The 23,904-nt window shown below is 35.9% G+C and overlaps 2 protein-coding genes across 3 annotated transcripts in view; both read right to left on the bottom strand.

Moving 5' to 3' along the window:
* Positions 1–14,712, bottom strand: tpo (thyroid peroxidase). Its single transcript, XM_053682675.1, has 10 exons — positions 14,678–14,712; positions 14,365–14,525; positions 12,962–13,094; positions 11,402–11,531; positions 9,926–10,132; positions 7,301–7,813; positions 4,321–4,579; positions 918–1,088; positions 539–776; positions 1–223 (listed from the first exon to the last, which is right to left on the bottom strand). Exons 1-10 carry the CDS (start codon positions 14,710–14,712, stop codon positions 1–3), a joined length of 2,070 nt encoding a protein of 689 aa, XP_053538650.1.
* Positions 14,713–19,114: 4,402 nt separating this feature from the next.
* sntg2 (syntrophin, gamma 2) overlaps positions 19,115–23,904 on the bottom strand; it is a 45,962-nt gene continuing 41,172 nt past the window's right edge. For both annotated transcript variants that reach the window (XM_017477175.3, XM_017477176.3), the window contains exons 15-17: positions 22,528–22,620; positions 21,417–21,527; positions 19,115–20,315 (exon numbers count right to left, since the gene is read on the bottom strand). In XM_017477175.3, coding sequence (XP_017332664.1) covers positions 20,184–20,315; positions 21,417–21,527; positions 22,528–22,620 — 336 coding nt within the window. In that variant the 3' untranslated portion in view covers positions 19,115–20,183. The remainder of the gene's footprint in view (positions 20,316–21,416; positions 21,528–22,527; positions 22,621–23,904) is intronic.

Here is a 23,904-nt window from a genome sequence, read left to right on the forward strand (position 1 = left end):
TTAACAGGTACTACCTTTTTCAGGGTCCTCCTTCCATGCATCCAGGTCCATTGAAGGTATATTTGTGCATGATAGAAAGTGTTCAGGGTACATTTCTACACGGAAGGGGTCGGTGGGGACCTCTGTCAGCCCACTGTTGTCACATAAGACTCGAGACAGTGAGTGTCTCTGTAGCTCTTGTCTCTGCTGCTGGGAAAACACACCTGGCTTTTCCCACCAGAATCTGAAACACATACAGTGTATCTAGACTTAGACTGACACAATAATTTTGTGACTATAGAAAGGCATTATCAAATTCTCTATTTAAATATAAATTAAATTAGAGGTCTCTATATTTTGCTATATAAAGAAAAAATAATCTTTTTTCCTTTCTTTCTTTCATTTTTTTTTTTTTTTTTTTAAAAATCGATCTATAAAATAGTGCACCTCACCCCTGACCACACTTTTGAGGGGTTTTTCTTTTCCATTATGATTTGACAAGGCTTCCACACTGACATACAATTCACCACTTACAATAACGATGGACTAAGCGAGTTACCTGTCACCTTCTCTGAGCATCTTCATCTGTTTTCCGATCAAGCATGCGAACAGAGGGCCTGTCCTAGTGCCAGGCACTGAATCCTCTACCAGACCTGCCAGCCACACATCAATATTATCAGGATGCCCATACAGTTCCATTATCTTTTTCACCAAAGCCTTGTCATGTATCACTTCCTTCAGATCTGCTTTGCTTTGCACTCTGTCATATCCACAAAACACCCTCCAGGCATTGTAACCTGAAATGCATTTTAAAGAGTTGATATTATATTTGGCCTTAAGGGTTGCTCTAAGCACGTCTGTACAGTCACAGTCATTTATTTAACAATATAACAGACTGTAATTTACAACGTGTGTAATTCTGTTGGCAGTGCAGTCACCTGGCAGGCCGTGATCTCGTCCTCTTTGGAGGTTTAGAGCTGCCAGATCAAGTGCCTCTGGAATAGTGAGCACCATGAGCTTCTCTGTGAGCTCCTCATTCATCAGATGATGTTGGTTTTGTCTGGCAGCTGCTCGGCTTATGAGACCTCGTAATATTGGATCCAATCCTCCTGTAGAGAGGAATCAGCCAGAGAGGCTATACTTCAAGTTTTACACACAGCTATAAAAAAGATACATTTATGGTTAAAGCCCCAAATAGAGTATATCAAACTACTCAAAATACATAGATGATTAGATATGAAAACAATGGCTGTATTAATAAAGCTCTTCCTAATTTAAAAAAATATATATAGCTATATATAGAAATATATTTATAGAACACCATTTTTCTATGTACTGTTTTATAGTCTCTGTAATTGCATGGAAGAGACACAGTGGTACAATGGGAAACATTGCTGGCTCACAGCTCCAGGGACCCTGATTCAATCCTGACCTCAGGATACTATCCATTTTCTGTGCACGTTCTCCCCATGTCTGGATTCCTCCCATTTCCCAAAAAATTTGAGGATGGCACACCCACTGTAGGGTCATTCCAAACTGAAGTGATGATCATTTACTATAAAGGGCCTTTCAAAATGATCATTTTTGAAGGAAAGCTGGACAATTTTTAGAAGATCATTTTCATTTTAAAGCAACTACTGTGGATATAAAAAGTCTACACACCTCTGTTAAAATGGCAGGTTTTTGTGATGGAAAAAAAATGAAACTAAGTTAAATCATGTCAGAACCTTTTTTACCTTTATTGTGAAATTGCACCATATAAATATCAAGTGACAAACACCCAGGAATGTTTTTTCGGGGGAAAAAAAGAAAAACAAAAAACTTCCAATACCCAGCTTGCACAAGTGAACACACCTTTTATAATTCGGAATGTGGTAGTGTCAGAATCAACCAATCACATTCAAACTCTTGTTAAATACTAATTAGTATACATCTGCCATCAATTAAAGTGACTTATTAACTTATTAACACCCCCCAACTCCCCCCCCCCCAAACTGGAAAAGCAATTGGGCAGCAAAGAGCTTACAAAGCAGGTACGGTATCTCATTATGGAAAAATATCAATCAGGGTTACAAAAAAATTTCCAAGCCATTGGATATACAGTACTATGGAACATGGTAAAGACAATTATCAAGATGTGGGGAAAATATGGTATGACAGTAAAACTACTAAGAACAGGACGTGCCTCAAATATTGATGAGAAGATCAGGAGAATACTGTTCAGGGAGGCTACCAAGAGGCCTACAGCGACATAAAAAGAATTGCAGCAATTTCTGGCAAGTACTGGTTGCTCCTTACATGTGACAGCAATCTCCTGAATTCTTCATATCTCTGTGGGGGTTATAGGGTAGGGTGGCAAGACGGAAGCCTTTTTTAACAAATAACTAGATAAATACATACATAAATCTCACCAAACCATGTGGAATAATGTGTTCTGGTCTGATGAGACCAAAGTGTAGAGCCATAATACCAAAAGATATACTTGGCACATCACCAAAAGAACATCATCTCCATGGGGAAACATGGTGGTGGAAGCATCATACATTGGGGCTCTTTCTTCAGCTGGAACTGGGGCTTTAAACAGGGTGAAGGGAAATAATGAATAGCTCCAAATACCAGTCAATTTTGGTGTAGAACCTTAAAGCGTCTGCTAAAGCATTAAAATAAAGAAGAATTTCAACTTTCAGCTTGACAACAACCCAGAGCAAACCTCCAGATCAACAAAGGAGTTGCTTCACCAAAACAAGCTCAAGGTTTTAGAATGGCCCAACCAGAGTCCAGACCAAAATCCAATCAAAGATCTGTGGGGTGACCTGAAGATGGCTGTGCACAGCAGATGCCCAGCCAATTTCACAGTTAGAATGCTTTTGCAAGGAAGAATGGCAAAAATATTGCAACGTCAAGATGTGCCAAACTAATCCTTACCCAAAAAGATTGAATGCTCACAGGTGCTTCAATTAAGTATTAGTTTAGGGGTGTGCACACGGGTTCTTGTACATTTTTTTGTTTTTAATTTTTCCCCCTAAAATGATTTTTTATTGTTTTTCCACTTTAATTAATAGTTTAAAATGTCACAATGAAGGTAGAAAAGGTTCTGACCTGATTTATCTTGGATTAATTTTTTTACATAACAGCAACCTGCCATTTTAACAAGGTGTGTAGACATTTTATATCCACTGAACTATGTCTTGTAAATGCCATTCAGTCTCTGTAAATTTGCTGGTCATATGCATGACTAACGCTACATAGTTTGATCAGAAGTAAAGTATAATGCAAATGACCAATAATTACCATTTGCTAGAAACTGACTAGCTGCCTAGCCAATTACATTAGCTAATGGAATCAATATTACTCTAACCCATTAATATAAATGAAAATAGGATAACTTAGTTAAATGTTTAATGTTGGCTAATTAGCGAAACTTGCCTCAATGTGTGTTTTTTTTCTTTTTCAAATTAGATGAAAAATTGTTATTTGTAAGGAGTGCTTTGAAAGTCTAAATAAAAATGTAGAGAGTAAAAAGTCAACTTTTCCTTAGAAATGTAATTAGGTACGAATGTAATATTTAATTTTAATAATACTCAAATGAAGTATAAATACGCCAAAATAATACTTTAATAATGAAGTACAATTACTCAAGAATTTTACACCTCTGAAATTGGTAATATTAAATTGTAACTTAAATGGAATAAAACAGCTGAAAGCATAGCAAATAGATGTTTTCATCACTACTTTAGCATACAGCCCATAACTCATGCATTTTTATTTCTTTTCCTCTGTAAATTTCTAAAATCAGGCTACGTGAACTGTACCTCCTAAATATTGCATGGTAGCCTGGGGAAGTTTTTGTTGCTTAGTTGGCCTGTTCATTATTAAATTGTGGTATTTGTTAACATAGTCATTCCACTGCATTCCAAAAAGCCATTAATTTCATCCCCTACAGAGGGGAACCCTTCTGAGTTCTCACTATAATATACTGTAATATTTTAAAAATCTGGAAAAATTCCTTCTAGATATGGAAGTGAGAAATATGTCTGCTTCTGAAAATGAATCCATGAGTTACAACCAAAGTAGGGACGTATCATACAGTACTTCCTCTAATTAGTCTACTAGGACTTGAGGGTTGTCTGCATCTGAGCATGTGAGCGATCACAATTTAACATTAATATATTCAATATTACTATCTTCTGCCTTATCTGTATGAATCAACATGATAATGAAGGCAGAGAGAGTGGTTCTGCTTCTCATTTTCTTCTTTTCCTTTGAAGTAGATTTGGTTTTCTGAAAATTATAGTGACAGTGAGCTATACTGTAGAATCAACAAGCAAAACAAATATGTACCTTCTCCGATTATTCTCCATGGACTGAAGAAGGTTTGATGCAGTTTTAAGGAAGGAAAGAGTTCATGCTCCTGGAAGCTTTCATTCAGCCTCCTGATGTGTGTCGAGATGGTGGCATGACCAAAGCGGAATGCGGCGGTGGCAAACACATTCGAGACAGAAGGATTTATAGTATCATCATAATCCTCATAAGGTCCAATGATTTGATCAAACGCTTCTTCTCCTATGATTTTTGGAATATAATCCCTCATGGTGATGATCTGTAAAGAGAGCACACAGCCTTAGATTCTTATCTAAGGTTTATTTTGGGGAAGTTGAGGGAAAATGCTAATACACTTTACCCCGATAAGACCTAAGTCTTCCCGGGTTTAAAAATGTATAGGTGTTCCAAGTGAGATAAATGGTGGGAAAAAAGCCAGAAGTTCCAGATGACCTAAGGGTGATACATTTGAGCAGTGCAGGTCCAGGTTTGCTCACTTAAGTCTACATAATGCTTTGCTACTGTTCTCAACTAGATATCTGTGTGTTAGATAGCAATTTGGGACATGCTGAAGTGTGAGATTAGATAAGATTGTATGTTTCTTTCCCCTGTGCCATCCCACTGAAATTCATCTGGCCTTATCAACTTCATGTAAGTTAACTTTAAAAAAAAAAGAAAGAAAGAAAAAGAAAATAGCTAAGCTGAACAAAATCCTTGCTGTACTGTAGATGTTTCAGTGGACCCTACAATGTCTGTTTGACTGAAAATGTTACCTTCACTGTCTTGCAGCCGGGTTTTGTATATTGAAACTCACTGTTCTTAAAGCTATAATGTAACCACCTCACCACCAGGCACTGGAAACCATTTTTTATTGCTTTTTTGTGAAATCAGTCCCTCTGGGACTTTGTTAAAACAGTGCACACTCTGCTTGACGCATCTCATCTACTTCTGTCTCATAGCACTTCAGAGTCTCTTTCTCTGCCACTTTAATTTAAGGGGCATGAGCTGCATTCAACCTTATAGATCCTGTTTTTGGCAATGAAATGTTTCTTTGATCCAGCACAGACTGCTCAAAGAGGATAGACATTAGTTTTGTGGCTGACAGCCTTTAATCTATAAATGTATTCTCTTCTGAGTTTGGTGAATCACCTTTCTGTTTGCTAGTGAAGACTGGTCATGATATTAGATGTAAGCTAAAATCTAATATCTGTCAATGGCTTGACAACGAAACAATTAGGGTTGGCCAGTTATGTCATGAGGTCTCCTTGATGGCATAATAAGTATGATGTGGGACAAACTATTACACACACATGTACATACACACAAACTCGATTTTTTAAATGTTCCAAGTCCGTAGTGCCCTACTAGTTTCATGCAGTTCATACTCTAACTTATTGTTCATACCAAAAATGCTGTCGCTGTCATCTGTCCTTTTGTGTAATTTTGCTCAATGTCTGCATAGGCCATCTATTTTTGTTTCTCCACCAAATGCATTTTGTGGAAAAAGGATGTTATTGCTATAAATAAATAAATAATCCCCCTCATTCGCACTGATTACACCCATATTTCATATGTGCCTTCTCAATCACTGCTGATGACTTGTTACAAATGTGTCGGTGAGCCAGTCGAATTAGCCCACCTAGAGATCAAATCTAGGGGGTGTTTTACTTTGTGTAATCACCTGACATGATCACTGATATGCTGCATGCATCTATATTCTGGGCTAGAAAGAATTCAGCGCCAGTCTTACTTCTTTATACCATTCTGTGTTCTCATGGCCATTGGTGGTGCTGTTGAGCTTGGTTCCAAAAAAGATCTAAAATAATACGCATTAAGGCATAATAGCAAATACTCTGATGTGGATGCCAAAAATGAACCATTAAAGTGATGTCTTTTTATCTTTGAAAGAGAGGGGCAGGGCTTAGCTCTGTTATTCCATTTATACCAGCTGCCCCTGCTATTTGAACTCTGCAGCATTAGAAATTCTGAAATGGTCTAAATGGAACAATACATTCAAAAAGGAAAAATAGCTTCAGCATCCATTATGGAAATGATTTTGCTAATTATATGGTAGTTAATTTTCCTGGGTACTGTTAATAATACATATAAAAGAATCAGCACACTGGCAGCATAGAAGCAGCATATTGCAGTTTCAGTATGGGTTACAGAGCATGTGAGCGCTGCTCTATGTTGAAACCTCTGGAGAAGGATTTGAAGCTGCATAACCAATGATGAAACTATTTTCCTCCTACACTGTTCTCAATAAAGCTGGCCAACTGTCTAGCTTCAGATTTTCTACTATATTCATGTATCAGTTTGTGTAAAATTATAGCTATAAACGAGCCATTACTTCTAAATGTTTTTGAAACTGAAAATCCTCGGCTGGAAAGAAGGGCATGATGCCATACCCAATTGTAGGAGTATTTGTTTATTATACTTAATGTTTGAGTGATATGGGTAATGTTCCAGGGAAATGTATGTAATGCACAGTTTCCCTACATTCTCTTTTTCTGTAAAGCTGAGGCGTGTACTTTTATGCAGTTTAGAGAATAGGACCCAAATATGCAGAGCTTCATCATTAGTAATCACCCGTTAGAGGTCAAGTTTGTGAAGCATAAGTAATTTATGGAATGTATTTTACATAAATTAACTTGAGAAGTCATGTTTCATTGCAGTCATTGTTCAACTTCAGCAGTGAGATAATTTTGATTTAATTACACCCCAGAGCTTTTCCAGTTCTGAGCAATAGTGCTTAAACTTCATCCCAATCTTAAATTATTACTCAATCAGTCTTAAATTGATATTAATGTTTGAGTTTTGTGGTGATTTCTGCTACAATTAGCGTATAATAAGAGTTCCAGCTTTACCATATGAAAAGGAAGTTTCTCCCGAGACATGGCACGATGGCCATGATGCAGAGATGATCGATTGTTTCCAAACACTAGTCAAGCTGTTTGTCCCTCTGATATGAGTAGAAGATAGCGCTGTAGATTTCTCATACCTGATGCAAAGCTCCGACGATTTTCCGGCTCTCCTGATAGATCGTCTTGGAGCTCCAGTGGCTATTCAGTTGTTTCAATCGTGTGGCAATGCGATTGTGCTCCCTCACCCAGAGCGTGTGAAGAGCAATCAGAGGCAGAATCTCGTTCACCCTGCTATCTCCAGCGAGAAAACACTCCAGGCGTTTTCTCGGGCCTGTACCTGGCTCTTGGAAGCATGCAGACGTGGGGTTATTGACAAACGGCAGGTAAGCACGGCCTGCAGTATCAGTGTGTTCACTGTTAACTGCAAGCAAACCCTCAGAGCTCGAGAGGTTTCTGAGCATTTTCTGTAATTCTACAGAGTGTCCGTAGACAGTAGATGCGTCGAGGAAGGACGTGATTGAATTCATCTGCTGTCTCTGCAGCATCTGTTGTGGGTGCAGAGTGTGTGTTGGGCCATTTAGGCAGGCTGGTGCCGAGCGGAAAAATGGGAGACAGCTCTTACTTCCAAACAGTTTATCATGCAGAGGAATCTGTGACACACACATAAATACAGGGACACAGAGAGTACATTATGTTTTCAAAGATTATGTTTTTTCCATCTTAATGTCTAATTGTCTCCTCTCTAAACAACTGTCCATGTTAGCCCTTCAGCCCTGTACACACTGCCTCATCTAATTCTCTATGATCCTACAGAGTGAATTAAATTGGCATTAAAGTTGAAATATCCTTTGTGTGATATCTGCACTTGATTAATGAGGCAGCTAAATATTGTATCTTAAGCACATCATTAGAATATTTTTAATTTGGCATTTAAATAAATAAATAAATATGTATTTGCAAAGGTTATAATAGGATTCAGGTGTAGTGTAGCTTGACCAGAAATAAATAAATGTAATGAAAAGCAGAGCAGTAGTGTTTTAGTGCCATTTTCAAGCAAAGTATTATTGTGGGTTGACAGTATCAGCTCCTTAAATGTAATTTTCCGTAAAGCTCTTTATTTATTCTTCTAAAATGTTTAATCCTCTCTGGTTTCAGAGCTGAAGATTCTTTAAATGAGCTCCCAACCCACAGCTAAGTTAGCATAACTCCAGCCTAGAGGTTTAGGGCAACGCTTCTGACAAAGGTCCATTTTCAGTCAGAGATTACTGGCCAGTCACATTTGTTTCATTTTGCTCTATAGTTTGTTTGCTGTGAAGTCGTTCTCTGGAACATAGCTTGCACATTCCTAAAATAGCTCTGCTGCTCAGGGCCAGTTCTCAGTGCTGCAGGCTAGCACGCTGAAGATGCGCTTGGTTTTGATCTAACAGTATGCTCAGAGCAATACATATATCACTGTGTACGATGGGTTTCATGATGAATATCTTTAAAAAATTATTCAATGTAGACCGAATTATTCGTTTTGAGCTGTGCCATGGATTTCGTAGCTTGTATATTCTGCAACATTTGGAAGGCAGTTTTTTAAGCCCAGCAGGAGGCTTACATCCTACTGTGCCCTTCACTACCATATGTGTCAGCAATGTGTTTTTATTTGTTTCTTATTGATCATTTATCCTGATGAATATCATAATATTGGTATTTAGAGTCTGGTGTGTGCTCAAGGTCATCATGAATAAGAATAAATTCCACTGTTCTGTGTATCTATGGTGCTTGCCTTCTTGCCTCTAGCTGGGGATACTGAGATTAGTTGCAAAACAACACTGCTCTGTAATTTCCCACTGTATTTTCATGAGCAGTCATTGCCCCGAAGGAGTCTGAAACGTATCTCTGTCAAGAGAGAGTCACACTAGCAACTTGCTATTTTCACCAGTATTTGAGGTTTGACAGTGATAAAGAAGCAATCAATGAGATATACACTTTTTAATTTTAGGCTCCTGTCACAGATACTGATTATCCTCCTACTAAGCCCGTCTCTAACTCACATTTAAAATGACCTTTCCTGAACTGTGGCATATACATTCACACCTTACAATAGGAGGCTGGCCGTATCAAAAACATTACTCTACATTTAGAGACATTGAAATGATAAGGTTCTGCCTGACAATTCTATGATTTCAGGATGCTGAACTGTAAAATATTGACCCTCCATATTGACCCCCCCTTCTATGACACTTTTAAAAAAATATGTTTTTATATTTAAAAAAAAAATCATCATCATCATCCACAAACCCCCCCAGTACAGATTTATTTTATTAAGCATTAAAATAACATGCTCATTATTTAAATGTCTGCAGCAATATTCTGGCCAGGTTAGTTCCAAGTTGGCATTATTTATAGGCTTGACTTGTTTTTCAGTTATTGAAGTTAGGAATAAACCTATTCAATTCAACTGACCACTTAATTAGAGTAATAACATCAGTAACACAAAACTATTTATAGCAACTTTGATAACAGTGGACAATGATTTCTACCACTGTAAGAAAATAATAATAATAATAATAAAATCATGGATCCCCTGGTTATACTTCACAGACTACTTTGAGAATCACTGCTCCAAAGAACATTTTTTGGCACCTTTAGTTTTGACAGGTGGGTGCTGGATTTGTCATATACACAAGGCCATTAAAAAAATAATAATAATAAAAAAAATACTCTATTCAAACCATCTTGTGGCATTTTTGCTGACATTTGTGTGTAAATGTTACCTGAATCGGAAAGCAAGGATTGGAATTTCCACACATGTGTAGGCAGTTGAATCCCTCCAAAAAGGCAGCTTTGCTTGTGCTTTGAGGAGTGAAGGAGATGTCATGGTCTATATACTGACCCCAGTCCACCAGCATCTGGGAATACGCCTCATCTTCTAAGCAGCACTGGCTGGAGATTTGCATAATTTTGTTGCTGACTTCCCGAACCTTAAAATATGATTGATGTGATGTTTAAATCAGACAAGACTAATGTGATTAATGTGCTCAGCTCCTAGACCAAAAATGCTTTCGTAATTTTATGTGTTGTTTTTCTAGCCTCTCTCTTCAGCTGTCAGGCCTCTGCTCAGTTCTAAATAAATAATTCTCCCTGTCTCATACATTTTAATGTGGACTAAGTCTCCCATTTACTTAAGAGATGACCAAGAAAGGCTACTGAGATTGTTTTAGCGGCTGAAACACTTCAGATGTATGACTGTGAGGAAGATTGAATCTGTTGTAATCCTAAATGTCTGCTATATTCAACAGGATTGAGGCAAAACCCTGGGTCTTAGGGTTTACTCCTGTAAATAAATAAATAAATAAATAAATAAATAAATAATAAGTGACATCAGCCTCCACTTTCAGCTTTTCTTTGGTTTCATGTCAGAAATACTCCCACTTTGTATGTGATCAAAGTGGTTGTTTTTCCGGAACATTTGTGGAAACGAGCACATGCTATTATAGCAGATCTCAAGGAGTCCTCATACTCATTCAACTGACCTGTTTTGATTTTACCCTCATTAAATACTATACAAAAATATTACTTCTCAATCTCACATCACAATAAAAAAATGCAGCAATTTTTCACTTCCTGAGTCATCCATTTCAGATATACTCCCACACTTATCTATTATAAACATAACATCTTTTTTATACACAATTAATCTTCCAAACCTATATATAGCACAAGTTCTGGGCAAGTCTCGATCTCGCAGAGTTCTGAGCAAATCTTGTTCTGAATATTTCTGTTTCTATTTATTTATGATCACCTTGTCTAAGAAATGTCTAATTAACAGCTATAAAGACATGGGTATGAATTTTTACTGCCTGGAAATGTAGTAAAAATGGACCCAGTGGGATATATTTTTGGAATAAATAAATAAATAAAAAATACAGGGTGAACCTCCAGTGGACACATTATACAAAACTGATGGCAGACGCCAGGTGCCCAAAGTGAAAGAACAGCTGGTTTTGGAAACTTTAAGGATAAAGTGTCAGAACATCCAGAATTGAACAAAATGCCTGTGTTCATAATTGGGTGCAAAATAAGTGATAAGAAAGTAAAGCAGAGTTAAATAGTGGGGCTTAAAATGACAGTTAATTACCAGCTCTTATAAATAGCTTGTTAAATTGATTTTAATTGTGATATTTTTAAACTTGTGCACTCCAATACTCTTGTTTTTCATGATTAAGTGAGCATGAGTGTCTGTAGCTTACAGGGGGGAGACGGAAGCCGCTGTACTGGTACCCAATGTTCCAGCCTTTTGGTTGGCTTTCTCCATCCTCATACTCTGCTGGGAGCCATCTGGCCAAGACCGTGCTGGCTGCTCCCCAAAGAGGTTTATTTCTGAATAACAAAGTGCATTTGTATATTGTTTCAGAAACATTTCATGACATGTAGAACCACATTTTTTGAGGAAAACAAAAGTATTTGCATATTGTTCTGCAAACAGAGACGCTGTCAGTCATGTAATATTTACATATGAGCAGAGTGGCATAAAACATACATACATACTGACTTACATACACTACTAGTCAAAAGTTTGGACACACTCATTCTCCCCCCGCCCCACATTTTAGAATAATAATAAAGTCATCAAAACTGTGGAATAACACAAATGGATCTATGGGAATTATGCTGTGATAAAAAAAAAAAAAAAAATATCCAAATATATAAAAATTATTAGATATTTTAGCATCTTCAAAGTAGACACCCTTTTTGCCTAGAATTTCCAGAAATTTAGTCTTGGCATTTTCTCAACCGATTTCTTGATCAATCCCCCTGAGATGCTTTTTAAACAGTATTAAAGGAGTTTCCACCTACGCTGGACACTTATTGGGCTGCTTTTCAGAATAATTCACTCCAAGTCATCCATTTAAAAAATATATTTTTTTGTAAATAAAATGTTAGTTTTCTAATGAAAGAAATGAATATGTTGGCACAACTATATTTTTGTCTACAACACCGATTTCAAACAATTAATCATTCACCTTCAGATCAAAAGATTTTTAAGATCATGAGAAACATTTCAGTCAAGTGAATCCAGACTTAGTAGTAGTGTATATACTTGATGCCCTTTAAAACATTTTCATGAAAACAGTTCAATATTTACATGTAGAAATCCACTTCTACAATTATGTATAATCACAGTTTCAGAATGGAAAGAATAAATAATAATCACATAAAGAGTAATTATTATATTTGTAGGGCTAATTTTGAGCTTTTAGTAGAAATAGCAATTATAATCATACATACAACTATGTGATTACAGCTGGACCACTGTGCTATCTCATAAATAATTCCAATCAAGTGAAGAAAAGGAAAGATGCCATACTTTCTCTAATAAACCTAGATTTTAAATAATGCTTGAGTGCATGAATGAAAGGATTGTGTTCCGTGTTATAGAGAAGCTCAGCCTGAACCCTGTAATGCCACACACCAAAGGAGTAGCTTTAAATATTGATTTCAAGCATCTCTCTGTGTGCTGGACACATTTGATGCAATAATACATGATTCTCACGCTGCTTAGTTCTTTTCCTTAGCTGCTCTCACATTCATGCTGCAAATAGAATACCCTCTATCTGCTCCACAAGCCCTGACCTATCCTATCTGTCATAGCTCATCTTATCAACTTGGCCTTGTTGCTTCAGCAAAATGCCAGGGTCCGGTTAGCATGAGAGCAAGCACAGGGCTGATTAATACGGTTTCAAAACAGCCTGAAAGATGGGCATTGTGCAGTGTGTTATGAATGAATTATTAAGAGAGTAGCCAGATACCTGTTATTGCACACTCCAGAGATGGTGCGGTATTTCTCTGAATCTCCTCCTATAGGACAGCTGGCTGGCTGTAGGGGTGGAGGACACCCAGACAGATTTGCTATCAGCTCCATTTCCTCCAGGGAAAGAAGCTCTAAAGAAATTAACTAATTAATCGACTCATTTAAATTCAATTTCTTTTTTTTTCTTTTTTTTTGTTAAAACATGCATTACTGGGATTAATGTAACACCTTTATAACCAAGTCTGCATTCAATCAATCTGAAATTTCACTCCTGCTAAATGCTGCTACTACAACAGTTGTGCTATGCTACACTTATACACCAGTGCAGTTACATTCCAAAATCTGATTGGTCAGTGGGTGTTGAATAATTTTTCTTAACAGCATAGTTCTGACAAATAGTGTTGGCTGGATTTCAAATCACAGGTTTATATTAATGTGCGTGTTTTAAGACATTAGAATTTCTACAGCTCATTGACAGGGACTTGTATGGCAGACTCTCCACATCATCTAAGCGTAATAAGAAACATACTTTAAAAAACTAGAGGTTATTTCATAAAGAAAACCATCTAATTATTGATATGGTCATGTGTTCTGTAAGGAGATGTTTATTTAACATCTATAGAAGGAGTCTCCAGTGTCAGTAGGTTTTCTGCCACGGGGAAGGACTTTCAGGACAGAGGACTCCGGTTTCACAGTAACATGACAAGCTGCTTTTTTGTCTTATTAACCTCAAAAGATAGAATAGCTGTTATAATATAAACAATAGCAGGAAGTAATTAGCCTCACATAACATTAAATGTAACTACAAACTGTCCATCATTAACAAATTAAAACTTGTATTCACTGGCAAATTGCTGTAGTATAAGAGGAATCAAATGCTTCAGGATATCTTATAGGACAATAATAAATTTCAGGGTGGTAACAGGAACTTCCCTTCGCATCAGGCTGTATAACACCATACCATCATTGATTTGTTTTCCTAAACCAGCATGCCCTGTCATGTTTTATTCCTTATTTAAGGACTACATTTTGGAAATTTTGGAATAATATAGTGATCACCAAGCTGGAGATCTGCCTTCCTACTGAATTGATTTCCAGTCCTAATCCAACACACCTGCTCCAGATAATCTGTCCTCTTGATTAGCCAGAACAGGTCTGTTAGAATAGCAGCAGGAACTGTTTTGTTGGAAGGTAGATCTCCAGGATCCAGAAATGCCAGTACCAAACAAAGTAGAATTGTTTTTCTAAAATACTACATAGGTTTACACAAATGTATAATGTCACAGGATACTGACAGATAATTCTCCAAAGATAAAAATGAATAAGTCTCCTGTAATATCGGATTTTAGCCTACAGTATAAATGAAAGTATGATTTTAATTTTCTTGAAACAGAATCTTACCTGAAACAGAGACAGATCTTTTCTGCCTCTTACTCTCCTTTTTCTTTAGAAGTAGCAGAGTGGTTTGAAAGACGTCTGCTGCATTTGATATTTCATAACTTCCTGCTGCTGCTTGCCTGGAGAAAGCAAACATCTGCATGTAGGATGGCTGAGACTGATTCCTGCTATTCAGAAAGAAAGGTACTGTAAATCTATTTATTTCATTCATTTAAAATAATTATTATATAATGATATAATAAGATAAGATAATAATTATATAATGTGATAGCCTGTCATAATTAGCAATTTATGCAAAAGAAAATATCTTGTTTACCCTTTTGCTGTTTGATGAATTGCATTGTTGACCATCTGAAGACTCTCTTGTATTGAAGAAATTAGCAAAGTTTCTGAGAAACGCAAAGACGATATGTTTTATGGGACTTACACTGTAGAAGTTAAAAATCCACACTGTGACATACAATGAAGGCGCAAATGGTTCAGTTATTATGGTTTAGCTATTACTGTATGATGCACCTAAAGTCTGAATAGTATTCACTTTTTTATTATAGTTTTTATATTATAATAATAGACTACTGTTAAATAATAAGGGTGTCCAAAAAAAACCCATACATAGGAGAAGGTAACACTTTTTAGCAAAATGTAACTTTATCTACAAAACATCCTCTATATGATTGCCATTTCTTTGTAAACACACACAGAGTCTCTCCCACTCATGATGAACTGTTGTTAACACATTTGGTGTCGTGCATGTAATTGCACTTCGCATGTATTCCTTTAAATTATCTTTGTGCTGTATCTTTTCCTGGTACACCAATGCATTCTTCTTTTGTCAAAGGCAATCTTAAAGACTATCTGAAAAAATATATAATATAAACCATGTATGAAAAAATTTAAAGAAATTTGGCTAAAAACTGTTCATTTCTCCTATGTTTGGAGACTTTTGGGACACCCTGTAGTTAAACTTTAATCATTGAAAGAAGTAAAGCTTCCTAAATTTCACCTCAACCACAGACATTTATACTTAATATACTTATACTTATCATATACTTATATACGGCTATATATCCTAAGCTCTCCAAAAAAAAAAGAACACAGCAGCAAACTTTACGAATCAGAAATGCTCTATAAATGCCTTAAATCAGATATTAGTATGTGTATCTATATCTATATCTCTATCTATCTATCTATCTATCTATCTATCTATCTATATATATATATATATATATATATATATATATATATATATATATATATATATATGTATGTATGTATATGTGTGTGTGTATATGTATGTGTAGGTATATATACACACACATACATACACACATGAACCATCCTCTTCACAAAACAGTGCTTTATATAGACACGCATTGTCTTCCAGGTTGATTCATAACATTTCCAGAACTTCTTAATTGTTGCCCTAATGGTGGAAATGGGCATTTTCAATGCATTTGCTATTTTGTTATAGTAACTTCCCATTTTGTTAAGCTCAACAACCTTTTGCCACACATCACAGCTATATTCCTTGGTCTTACCAATGAATGACTAAGGGAATTTGGCCTAGCTGTTACCTTATATTTATACATCTGTGAAATATGAAGTCATGATTGAACAATTTCCTGTTCCTGGTCACCCAGGTGTACTAAAAAAATAAAATAAAAATATCAATGGGAATATATTTCAAATATCTTTTTCTCATATGAATTCATAGGGGTGCCAATAATTGTTGCACACCTATATTGAACAATATTAATATATTTTTTTATAGATAAACCTTTTAAACAAAAGATCAAAACGTTACAAGGCAAGTTATACCAAGTGTGCCAATATTAGTGGAGGGCACTTGTATGGATGACTTGGAGCGAAATATTCTGAAAAGCAACCAATAAGAGTCCAGCATTGGTGGGACCTCCTTTAATACTGTTTAAAAAGCATCTCAGGGGGATTCCTCAAGATACTGAGAAAATGCCAACAATACATTTCTGGAAATTCTAGGTAAAAAGGGTGTCTACTTTGAAGATTCTAAAATACAAAATTATTTTGATTTATTTTGGATTTTTCATCACAACATAATTCCCCTAGATCCATTTGTGTTACTCCAGAGTTTTGATGACTTTATTATTCTCAAATGTGCGGGTAAAATAAAAACATAGAATAAGTCTGTCTTTAGACCGTTGGTGTATATTCGGCTTATTTTCAAGATATGTTCAATACAATAACAATTATCAATACAGTGATCCTGCCTGTTCCAGTATATATTCAGTTGCAATCAAAATTATTCAACCCGTACTGAAAATCAGGTTTATTGTCAAAATTTACAGAAAATCAAACAAAAGCAATTGAAATAGTTCAACATAATGAATACTTTAAGTGGTTTCTCCAAATTCAACTGTAGCTAAGTTAAGAATATCTTACAGATAAATTCTAACTAATTTCCTTATGAATGTGAATGCGCAAAGGCTGAATAATCTATAATACATCTGCTGGGTGATGAATAATGACCTCAGCTAATTATCAGAAACAGTCACAAAAGCACATCTTATCACCCAGGTTACAGAGAATTTGATTTAAAATTCTGTGTACCCCATGTGATTATTTATTATACTACTTTTACGCTATGCTATTAGCTGAAGTGCTAATATGCAAATTAAAGTAAGATGTATAATGGAGATAAATCAGGTACATTCTACGTGATGAATAAAACAAGACCTACGTTCAGGTGGAGTTGTATCTGCAGATGTGTAAGAAAGCAAAATACAGCAAAGTAGCAGCCTGGGTGTAGAGTTCAACATTGTTACAGAGCTAAAACAACAACAACAACAACAACAACAAAAATATATATATATATATATATATATATATATATATATATATATATATATATATATATATATATATATATATATATAGTCTGTGAGCATTTTACCATTATTGCTACAACTCTACTATTGTTTTTCCAACTCACAGAGGACAAACTACAGTTATTAAAAAATTTTAAAAGTTATAAATATATATGCTATAGTTGTGTCTGCATCACATGCTAATATATATATCAGCAAGGGAAATCTAACACAGAATATTTTACCACCCAAACCATTTTATGAATAAGCAGTAATTAGGCTCCTATAAATAAAATATGAAAGTAAATTTTCTTACTGCATGTCTTTCGGTGTGGTATCGTGCTCTCGATGTGTACTCACATATGTTTCTGTTCTGGAGTTTTCTCCTTCTGGAGGACACAGTCATACTCTGCTGACCCCACACAAAAGCCACTTGATTTTGTAGTCTTTTCTGCTGTTCTTCAAGTGCACAGCTTACGTAGGTAGAAACCTCAAAAATATACACACTAGACTGTCATGTACGTCAAAGTTATCACTCAGTGGAAAAAATGAAGTTAATGTTGTATTTTCATGTGAAAAGTAACTTTTATTACTTATCTAAAACCGTTAGAAGATGTAGTGGTTAGCATATTTGCCTCACACCTCTGGGGTTGGAAGTATGGAAAATGGATGGATGTTAGAAGATGATTCTCATTTTAAAAGTAACTATGCCCTTTTTGCCTGAAAACATTATTTGATCTCTATACTCTGTAATAATCTGGTTATATGCATACTATGTTTGATAAGGAATTTATCAGAAGAAACACACTATCCTGTAAATAACCCATGTTTACCATTAGCTAGAATTTGACTTGCTGCCTAACCAGTTACTGTACATTAACTACTAGAATCGATGCTAGTCTAACCTGGCATTAGTGAAGAAAACAGGCTAAGCTAGTTAAATAAAACCAGTTAATGTTAGCATATATTAGCAAAACTTACCTCAACATGCTTTTTCAAATTAGATGCCATTCATGCCTTCTAGGGAGGCAAGGACATACCTTACTTTATACAAGACTTTGCTTACAATAGCATATTGAAAAATTTTACTGAGAGTAAGGTAAGGCTACGGATGTTCATCTTCAAGGTCAACACAACAGCTTGGATATTTTTTTTTCTACACTGATGAACTTAATTGGATGCTAAACTGAAATGACTGAATATTAAACTGAGACTAACGTATTGCAAAGTCAGAGTATTGCTTGATACAAGAAGAAGATACCTATATGACTTGTAATTAGTACTTTAAAGTACTGTAAAGTACTGAATTATTTTTCCAGCCCTGCATGAATCTGTCCCACCTCACACACACCTAACATTTAAGACCTTGAAGGGATTTAAGAAATCCAAGTGTTCACATCCGTTTTTATCTGTTGAAGGTAACTGGAACTGTGATTATTCTGCATCAGTACGTGCACATTAACATCACATAGCTTGCATCATATGACACAAAGCCTGAGCACTGAATTACAAGCCTCTTCAGTCAGGAACTTTTCCTGTGTGAAGGTGTGTGCATAATTTAACAGTAAGAGACTGTGTCGAAGTGCTCCACCTAGCAAGATCTTGTCATCTCTTTTGAGGTTGTAATGCAAATTAAAAATGCTGTTTTATTTTAACAGAGCTCATTTAAGCCTTCCTCTATTCAGAAATGTTCAGTTTCAAGTAGTTGTCTTCCTTTTGCCCGGTAGTCTGCAGAAATTTTTTTAATAGAACTGAGTGCTGCTACCGTAGAATTCACTCTCTGAAGGGTTTTGCTTCACACTAAAGTGCTTCAGATGATCCTTTTGTTCTGAGCTTGTAATGTCAACTAAATCCAAGAAATAGGATCAATTAAACAATTTTTTTTAATGATGTACATTTTTTTTTTTTTTTACTGAAATTCAGAGTCAGTTCAAGAAGCAGTTCAGAGGCAGAACAATTAATGTAGCCTAGTTTTAATTTCACTTTGCATGGTACATTAGTGTTTATCTTCTGTAATTGCACTAATTGTCAGCATAGCAATGAACAATGAGCAGAGACAGTACAAAGAGTCCTGTCAGTTTTAAACATCCCAAAGTGTTATCAGTACTCTGGTCACAAAAGAGATCTGGGCACAAAAGAGATCATACACCTTTTTGTCAACAGTTAATTAACTGCTCCTTTATTTGGAAAGGTACTGAATAACACCATACAGAACAATGTGGCAAATTATGGGTCTTCAATTTGATCACAGATTAGAAAGAGAAAGAAACTTCTGTATGAAGGTAGTTGGTCGACCTTACGTGATCTAATTACTATTTAATCAAACAGCTATACTACAAATCTGTGAAATGTGTTACTGTTAAGGAATTTTAGATTGAAAAGATGATAATCATGGACACTTCAATACAAAATTATGCCACTTTCAGTTCATGCTAAAAGTTGCTAAAAGTTGAGGCTTCGTTGCAGTTACTGTGCAGCAGTTTGATAAAACAAGATCAAAGTATAATAATGGAGATTGCAATTGTGAAAAATATATTTTAACAGTTGAACCTGTACATTGATTTAGGGATAATCATAATCATCGGTCAATAACTTTAGATAAAGACACAAGGACAGAAGTTCATATTAGAGTATTAACTTCTTCCAAGGTTCACCCGTAATGGTCTGTAAAGTGTTAAATGCAATGCATGCATTTACAAACCCATAATGCCATGTACTACATGTGAACATTTGCTTTGCTACATGATCAACATGAATTCATTTTAAGCAGACCAGTGAAGATAGGATAATCAAGTACCAAACCATTAATCAGTGCATGTCAAAATATCATCTAATCCAAAAGTTTGTTTTCTTTAATGTTTTAGTTTAGAAGAGTCATACAAAAATAACAAGAACTAGATATATTCATAGATATTGTGCATAAAATAGTAGATGAAACCACAGACAAGATGGTACATGTTCCCTACAACACTTGTGTTTCTAGCTGTTGTACATGTACTTTCGTGTGATGCTTTGATTGTTGACAAAGAGTGGATCCACTGAGGCCACTTTGGCAGCTATGAAGGAGTGGATACAGTGAAGAACAGCTGTCAGGTTAGCAAACTCCAGCTCCTGATTGTGTCAATGAAAAAAGACAAAGTCACCAGATCTCCAAAAATACAATTTTATGTATTAAATCAAGGTTTATTTTCCAGGATCAATTGCAATGGGATGCATGTGATTGCAGATTGAGGTCATTTTTAGTAAATATTTTAATTATATCCAATATTCCTTATATGTATATGTGCAACATGTCTGGTGAAGTGTGAAAAAAAGCATTTTGCAAAATACTAATGCTATCTAATTTAAAATGACAGAAATTTGAAAATGTGTAAAACACGTATCTACATTAAAGGGTGTGAAAACCAAAATATGAAAAAGTGAGCAAGATTATTGTAACTATTTTATCATTAGTTGGAAATGGAGAGGGTATGAACAACCTGAAAAGCTCTGTGATAGCAGTACCATTATAGCAATAAAGCTCACTTCATAGATATTTATATGAAAGCAGATACTGAGCCTCATCAGAGCCTGAAGTATCAGTGACACCAAAATTGGACTGTCACTACAGAAGCAGGGTTCCATCTTTTTCATTGTGTTAGTTAAACTGAATGTACCTCAGGATTAAACTTAAATTGTGTTTGGTTGTTATTGCTCAGGACCAGCAGAGGTTTGACTGTAAACCTCTACACATAGTGCTTGAACATTATAGAGCTCTTAAGACACTGATAATGTTCTTCATCAGCAGTTTATGATAATAAAGTTCTTGTTTCAGCCGCAGGTTTAGTGTTGCACAGCTGTAACGTCTGCCACAAACTGCACATGCTAAGCTTGTGCAATATTGATTTTTCCCTGCTTGCAGTTTACCATTAAAAAAATCACGATAAGCAATTTAATTGTCTAGATGTTTAGTGTCTAATGCATAAAAAAATCCAGTAAAAAAGTCCACATGCCCAACATTTACTGTTCTCCAATTACTAGCAAGAGTGAACCATGAAAAAATGCGAGATGGGAAACAAGTGTTTACCAAGCCATCTAATTCTCATCTGCTAAAGAATGAGTAATCATACTTCATTCTTAACCAGACATTTTGCACATGTTTTAAAAGTCATTTGAGATTCTACAAGTCTGATGGCATGGATTGCATTAATGTACTGAATATACACAACTTACCTTCATTTCTATCTGTTGGTTTTCTGAATTTTTAAATAAAAGTTTTACTCTTGTCTTTCCATCATCTGAGGAACCCTTCAGTTGGGAAAATTTATATCTCCAAATGACTTTCTGTGGATGACAAGACCAGAATAAATCAAATAAAGCAGACAGGTCGAAACACTAAAGCTAAGTTAAAGTTGACAAATGGCTTGGAATTTGTGTGCAGGATATTAAATTGCCGTTGTATTTCTGAGACTGCTAATGTCAGAAAGGCTTCCGTACCCCCGGTCCTCAACAAATCTATCTCCGACTGTGTGGGATTGTATATTCAGTTCTAAGCCAAGAGTGGAAGCCATTAATAAAGAACAGAAGAACAGCTGAAAAGGATAAAAGTGATGTTTACTCTTCAGAGAGTAATATGACAATGTCATATGCTAAATAAATATGTAGTTATGATTGCATCAGCTGGTACTGCACGCTTACTGTATTCGTGGCCATTTTTCACTCCACATCCTTGTTTTATTATTCAAAATGGATTGTATTAATTGCCTAGCTCATATAGAAGGACTTTACAAATGGACTGATGTACCAGCCCATGAGCATAGAGCTCTTCTAAGTCCTAAACAAAGATGGACAGCTGGAGTCTGTAGTGAAAGCAGCTCATTAAGAGCTGCTGAAAAGCCTGATCGGGCCTCGTTTGCATATTCGTCAGCGCCAGTTATTGTGGCCGCCTTATAGAGCAAAACCAATCAGCTAACACACACTCACTCCTATGCAAATTAGTTTCAAACCTTTAACAATGCAGGCCAGATTTAGAACAGCCTGTCAGCCTTGTATAGGCCAATAATATTCAGACTGGTCTATAAGTCAAGCTTATAATAATCCAGATCTAATAATGAGTCATTTCATCTAGCCATGTTTTGATAATAAGGGGAAAGTTGCCTGGAAATGTACTTTAATTAGACATTACTCACAGCACAAGCTGATGAATATGAAAGTTTTGAAGGCTCTGAACTGTCCTTCCTTTTGGCCCAAAATTAGCACATGTTAAACCCTCCAGTGGCACACAGGCCTGTGTCACCAAGAGTAAAGATGGAGTCAAGACCAACATATTTTTAGTCCTTATTACCTTTGAAATGCTCTCAGAGCAGGAGAAGCCGGATTCAAAGTCGACTGTAAAGCACAGTATTTTCCCTTGGCTACTGCACATGTAGGTTTTTGACTATGAAGTAAGGAAAAAAAGTTAGCAGTTAATGTGAAGCATGAGAAATTAAAATTAGAAACACAACATATCAAACAGGCACTTCAGTGCACTAGGTCAGTACTGCCTGGCCATATTATCGAACTATTTCATTCATGCTGATGTAAATAGGTGAATATTTGTCACTTTCCCCAGGAAAAGGACAGGTAGACTTCAGTCTCTATGGCAACAGCTGCCCAGCACTTGTCTTTTTAGCAGAGAGGAGAATGAGAAAAATCAACGGTTTGAAATCTAATGAATATATTATGAAGTCAATAGAGAACAATTTAGTTATTGTTCTTACTGAACAATTTAGTTATAATCTGTCTTAGAGGACACGCTGCCAGAGGGCGTTATCTTATTCGAGCCATTTCTCTTGCTTTCTAGCAAAACCATGAGCAATGTGCTAATGGGAATAAAAAGAAACGGACTAAAGATAGCTGTGAAAACCCTGATAACCATGTTTCTTTTTCTTTTGTTGACTAATAACATCTCACTCCATAATTACTGTAGTCAGAGAAATGGGCATTTGTGTTTAGCCTTAATAATTACTATTCACCATATATAATATTGCTGTACTGTAGCTGTGATGCTACTGGGTTACTGCTGACTTCGGTTTCTAAATGACCATCACATCCTCCACTGAGAGGCAACATTTGTATGCACGAAATTTGTGACTATGGAGTTAGTGGCCAGGTTAAATCAATTAGACATCAGCTGGGGAGATTTTATGGTCACTCAGTGATCTGGTCATCCTGTAACAAAAACAAATCTGTTGGATTTAAAGTGAAGCCATTAAAATTTACAAGCCATTACTTCTTGGTGTTGCTTCATATCATTGACTAATATGGAAAATATGTCCATTCATGCTGGCTTTATCACACATTCTCCTGGGCCCCTGTTACTATTCATTTTATAGCCATAAAGCATATGTCACACAGCCTATAGGTTTATAAATTCTAGAAAAGCTGCAGTTCTCTGAAAGCATTTGTCCAGAAAAGAAACCTTTTCTTCAGCTCTTTGTAGCTCTCTGCTGCTGTATATTTGACAATCGCCACTACAATGGTTTTATTCCCTTGCAAATGGAAAGCAATCATCCAGAATTTCAGAACTATTTCTACATTTATAACAGTACAGCATCCTTAGAATCCATGTTGGCATCCTTAAATCTGGTATCTTAAAATGCATGCCAGATTTTGCTGCACTTTATTTCCACGTTTCCTTTTGCACAAGGGTGGACTGCTAATGGCCTTGATCACAGTGCCT

The sequence above is a fragment of the Ictalurus punctatus genome, chromosome 9 (assembly GCF_001660625.3).
Source record: "Ictalurus punctatus breed USDA103 chromosome 9, Coco_2.0, whole genome shotgun sequence".
NCBI classification, from domain to species: domain Eukaryota; kingdom Metazoa; phylum Chordata; class Actinopteri; order Siluriformes; family Ictaluridae; genus Ictalurus; species Ictalurus punctatus.

Bases quoted from the DNA above. Each gene is read 5' to 3' on its own strand.
- tpo (XM_053682675.1), bottom strand. From the start codon at position 14,712: ATGGTCAACAATGCAATTCATCAAACAGCAAAAGG. The intron at 13,095-14,364 runs GTAAGATTCTGT...TAATTTCTTTAG, and splicing joins AAGATCTGTCTCTGTTTCAG to AGCTTCTTTCCCTGGAGGAA. The intron at 7,814-9,925 runs GTAACATTTACA...TGTGTGTCACAG, and splicing joins ATCCTTGCTTTCCGATTCAG to ATTCCTCTGCATGATAAACT.